A 4,794-nucleotide genomic window follows, 5' to 3' on the forward strand; every position below is an offset into this window, starting at 1 on the left:
CGCCCGCCTCGCCGCGCCTAATAACAACGGCGCCCGGGGTCAGGTGGCCGAGCGCGGACAGCGCCGCCATTGGCTCAGCGGGGAGCGCGGCGCGTTAGGATTGGTTGGGGGGCGGAGCCTAGGCCGGTGCGGGGGCGGAGCTGTGGAGGGAGGCGGGCTAGGAGGCAGCGGGGGCGGGGCCAGGCGGCGGTCCGCGCCTTTGTGCCCGGCGCGCGCTCTCCGCCGGCTCCGGCTGCAGCGCCGGCTGCATCAATAATTCAGAGCGGCGGCGGCAGCGGCGGGTGCGAGCTGGAGGCGGCGGAAGCAGCGGGGACCGAGCGGCAGCGGCTATGCATCCAAGTACGGCTGGGCAGCCGCGGCACCCCTGAGGCCCGGGCGGGGCTCCGGGAGCAACGCGCGGGGGGCACGCTTGCCTGGGAGTGCGAGGAAGAGCAGTAGTGTCCGGAGCGGCGTCTGCGAAGCTTCGAACGGAGCTGAGGAGGGGGCTTCGGAGTGGGGCTGGGGCGGGGGGGGGCGGCTGGCGCAAGCAGCCCCCGGGGTGGGGGGCGGGGTGGGCGCCGGCGTCGCGATGCTGGGCGTCGTGGAGCTGCTGCTGCTGGGGGCGGCGTGGCTGGCGGGCCCGGCCCGCGGGCAGAATGAGACGGAGCCCATCGTGCTGGAAGGCAAGTGCCTGGTGGTGTGCGACTCCAACCCCACGTCCGACCCCACGGGCACAGCTCTGGGCATCTCTGTACGCTCTGGCAGCGCCAAGGTGGCTTTCTCTGCCATCAGAAGCACCAACCACGAGCCGTCCGAGATGAGTAATCGCACTATGATCATCTACTTTGACCAGGTGAGTGCTCCATGCAGATTGGTTTGCGGGGCGGGGGAGAGGTGGAAGGTTGATGTTCGATTCACTCCACGGCTCTGCAGAGGCTCGGGGACAGGAGTTCGGGACTGACTCTTGCCTACTCCCTTCGTTCCTGTCTCTTTATAGGTACTAGTGAACATCGGGAACAACTTTGATTCAGAACGCAGCACTTTCATCGCCCCGCGCAAAGGGATCTACAGTTTTAACTTCCACGTGGTTAAAGTCTACAACAGACAGACCATTCAGGTCAGCCACCGCCTCAGGGTCGGGCCCCGGCTGCGCGGGGGGCTATTAGCCGCAGGAGTGAGCGGGCCGTATTGGGGTGGGCGATAGAAGGGGCAGCTGCATGTACCTGGGGTTGCTTGGTTGGACGAGTAGCAGGGCCTCACAGTTCTGTGGCCTCAACTGTTTCTTGCTTCTTTCGCCGGCTCTTGGAACCTAGTCCCCTTCCCACACAGAGTTTCCTGCCTTCACCTTCTGGGCCCCTCCAAAGAGGTTCTCCCCCTTTTCGACGGGACTGCAGGGATTTCCCATGGCGGTTGCTGGTTAGCATCAGAGACAGTTCCCTCTTCCCAGCAGCTTTTTGCGACCCTCGCCTTCAGCACCACAGACAGTATCCCCATTCCCTGTCCCAGCTGGGAAGCCTGGACTCCTGTGTGGGTGCCCTCAGCACCAACCTCAGGGGGGCTCCTGGCATCCGTCTGGGGACCGACTCTGGGTTTTTGAACCACCAGCGCCTGAGCCCAGGCGGTTGAAGGGTGGAGAAAGAAGGGAGGGGGTGTAGTGCTACTCCCTCTGGGCTCCAGCCGGCACTCACCGGCTTTCCAGATTCCCGAAGGTGTCCAGCTTTCCTTTGGGCAGATACAGAAGGCAGGATGCACGGCTGGTGAGAGGGCGCTGGGCCTCTGGCGGCTGATGCCACGGCAAGGGCAAAAGCAGGCAGTGGTGGCACGGCTGGATCTGGGATAGGAATTGAGCCGGGTTTGGGGATGAAGCACAGAGTGCAGCGCTGGTGAAATTTCTCATCAGCCAGAACCCTCGCCCAGCTTCTCCACTTTGTCTCCACAGTTCCAGGCAGCTAGGACCAGGAGGAACCAGGGTTTTTGTTTGTTTTGTTTGTTCTCCCGGAAACTCCAGTTGGCCTGAGTTTCTCTTTGAAGGGGGGGGGGGAGGGGTAAAAGTATCAGGGCACCTGAACTGCCTACGGGTTCATTAAACTGGATAAAAGCGCAGTCGGGACTTGCTTGGCGGGCTCAAGGAATGAAAGTGACTCTCTTTTGGGGGGCAGGCCCTTCCTGTCACCCAGTTTGGCTGTCTTTCGCCCCATTGGACCTTCAGCAGTAAGCGGCAAAGCTCCTTTTTCTACCCCCACCCCTTTCCACCATGTTCCCAGGCCTTTATGGCTGCTAGCCAAGTGGCAAAGGTTCGCGTCTTTACCGCCGCTTAGGTACCCGCCTAGGTTGCTCCTCTGAAGCAGGCCTTTCTCTTTCCCAGGTGAGCCTCATGTTAAACGGGTGGCCGGTGATTTCAGCCTTTGCTGGTGACCAGGACGTGACCCGGGAGGCCGCCAGCAATGGAGTTCTAATCCAGATGGAGAAAGGCGACCGAGCATACCTCAAGCTGGAGCGGGGGAACTTGATGGGGGGCTGGAAGTACTCGACCTTCTCCGGATTCCTGGTGTTTCCCCTCTGACTGGCTCATCGCCACCGGAATGGAGGCAGGGAGAGGGCGAAGGCAGGAGGAAGGCAGGAGGGGGAATGAGAAAGAGGCTGAAATTTAGAGGACGAGAAAGCGGCACGACTTGAAACTTCCTACATGTTCCCCAGCTGTATCCGGGTAAAAGGTGCGCGCGGGTGGTCGGACTACTCTGTCCGTTTCCTCATTAGGAGAAGTAAATTCCGCTTAGCTCTGCGCACTCCCATTTCCAAAAATAAACTCGTCTCCCCCATTCCGGTTGAAGTAATCAAGAAAGACTGCCTTGTCATTGTTTCTACCCCCATGTTCCTATTCTCTACAATTTATACAAAGGAAACTTTGTATTTCACTGTATAATGTGAAATATGTTCCTCCTCAGACCCCTCTGAATCTTTCCACCTGCTGAAATCTAATATGCCCCTCCCCTCTTTTTAGTTTGGAGAGGGGATAAGGTTCTTGTTTTGTTTTGTTTTGAATGGGGGAGGTAGTTTTAATTTGGCAAGTATTGCTCTTAAAACACCGCTCAAGATTTAATTAGCTGAAGATACTTTGTGTCCTCCGCTGCTTGTTAGCAGAGAAAGGACTCACCTTAGGGGTGACTGGTTCAAAAATATATATAAATATATATCATTTGTATTCAAAGAACTCTTCCCAGTGGAAACTGGCTGTATTTCCGTATTTCTATGTCCTATTCGGAGTGATCGTGAAATCTAAGGCTGCTTGATGTCTTGATGCTTGTCAATGCCCTCGTGTTCTGTGGCTCCACTAAATGCCAGGAGGTTCTTACGGACGTTTCCCCATCCTCTGTAACATACGTGTGAATAGCCAAGATTTAATTTTGCTTTAACCCAATAAGGTTGAAGTGGGACTTTTATTTTTCTGGAACAGCTTTCTAAACTCCGCATCTTTCCCAGCTGCGAGGTTTGGGGGCGGGCTGTGGAAGGGCGAGGCTCAGAGGCGCGGGAAGTCGACTTGGTGAAAACGCAACCCTTGGTGAGAACGCAACCCGGGAAAGGCCGGGGCTCGAGCGCATCCTTGCGAAGCCGGCCTGCGCTCCTTTTTGCGCCAGGCCTAGAGCCAGCCCCGCGTTCGCCTGTGCTCCCTGCTTTGGCCGAAATCTTGTTAGGCCCGGCGCCACTACCGGCCTGGAAGCGAAGTTTGGATTTTCCAAAGTCCAAATGCATCAGGAAGAATCCCGATTGGAGGAGCCGGCACGACTCCCACGCCTCTGCCCCTGGATTTCCCCACTGTCCGCCCCACAGTTCCCGAAGCAGCGAATGTTTTATACCACCGCCTCTGAATCCCGAGTCCGCCTGCCGTATTACCCGGGCGCCCAGGACCTGTGATTGCGCTCAATGCAGGACTTTCATTTAAGAGGTTCGTCCAGGAGTTTTGATTGTATCGGAACATAATGTGAAAGCAAAATTGAAATAAACGACTTCGTTTTAAGTCTGGAAGTATGACCCAGTCGCTTCAGCAGCGGGGAGGTCGGGCGCCAGGAAGCGGGTGGCTGCCAAGGGCCTGGGGGCAAGAGTCTGGGCCTGGATAAACACTTCTGGCTTTGATCCTTTTAGAAGTTTTTTCCTAGCCGAGATTCAGGGGTAAATTTAATTGGCTTCTGGGGGGTAAGGAGAAGGGGGGTAATAATAGCACAATAAGCAATGTTTCTCGTAATTCCTGCGGCTCGTCTGATTGAAATTCACCGAGCACTCGGCCTTCCTTGAAACGCGGACCTGTTCCACCTCCGCGCTTAATCCAGGGGGCACGCAGCCCTAACCCTGCTCTCCGAAGCCCCAGCGGCCCGAGGTCCCCAGGGGGATAGCTAGGGACTTCAGAAGTGAGGAGTGCTTTTCTCTATCCCACAATTCTCTCCCTGTAGTCAGTTCCCAGGGAAGTGGGGATGAGGTGCAATCCTGAACCCTAGAGAGATTTAAAAAGAAAAGCTATTCTTTTTAAAAAGGGACACTTTAAAAAATGCTTTCTCCGCATTCTTCCAGTTGGGAGGGAGAGATCACGGAGAACTGGAGTCTTTGGCAGAACTAGCTCCATCCAACTGTTCTGTTCCTGAACAGCCAGTTCACCAGGCATGCACCCACGGTGCATCAGGTACTCTCCTCTCCGCCTAGGATGAGGGCTCATGGGCCCTGCTGGTTGGGTAGTCACGACCCAAGGAAGCAGAGCCCCTAACACACCGTCAGCTTGCTTGCTGTGGGTGGTTGGTCACCCCTCTTCCTGGGGAGGGTACCACC

The 4,794-nt window shown here is 56.9% G+C and overlaps 1 protein-coding gene across 1 annotated transcript; it reads left to right on the plus strand.

The window, feature by feature from the left end:
• The first annotated feature begins 258 nt into the window (after window positions 1-258).
• On the plus strand, window positions 259-3,017 carry CBLN1 (cerebellin 1 precursor). The gene is made up of 3 exons (XM_045890328.2): window positions 259-832; window positions 977-1,096; window positions 2,345-3,017. The coding sequence occupies exons 1-3, from the start codon at window positions 569-571 to the stop codon at window positions 2,540-2,542; spliced, it is 582 nt and encodes a 193-aa protein (XP_045746284.1). The 5' UTR covers window positions 259-568; the 3' UTR covers window positions 2,543-3,017.
• The last annotated feature ends 1,777 nt before the right edge of the window (window positions 3,018-4,794 follow it).

This window comes from Mirounga angustirostris, unplaced genomic scaffold, assembly GCF_029215605.1.
Source record: "Mirounga angustirostris isolate CCGP_5_RB_7025 unplaced genomic scaffold, mMirAng1.0.hap1 SCAF_16, whole genome shotgun sequence".
NCBI lineage: Eukaryota > Metazoa > Chordata > Mammalia > Carnivora > Phocidae > Mirounga > Mirounga angustirostris.

Bases quoted from the DNA above. Each gene is read 5' to 3' on its own strand.
- CBLN1 (XM_045890328.2), top strand. From the start codon at position 569: ATGCTGGGCGTCGTGGAGCTGCTGCTGCTGGGGGCGGCGTGGCTGGCG. The intron at 833-976 runs GTGAGTGCTCCA...GTCTCTTTATAG, and splicing joins TGATCATCTACTTTGACCAG to GTACTAGTGAACATCGGGAA. The intron at 1,097-2,344 runs GTCAGCCACCGC...TCTCTTTCCCAG, and splicing joins ACAACAGACAGACCATTCAG to GTGAGCCTCATGTTAAACGG.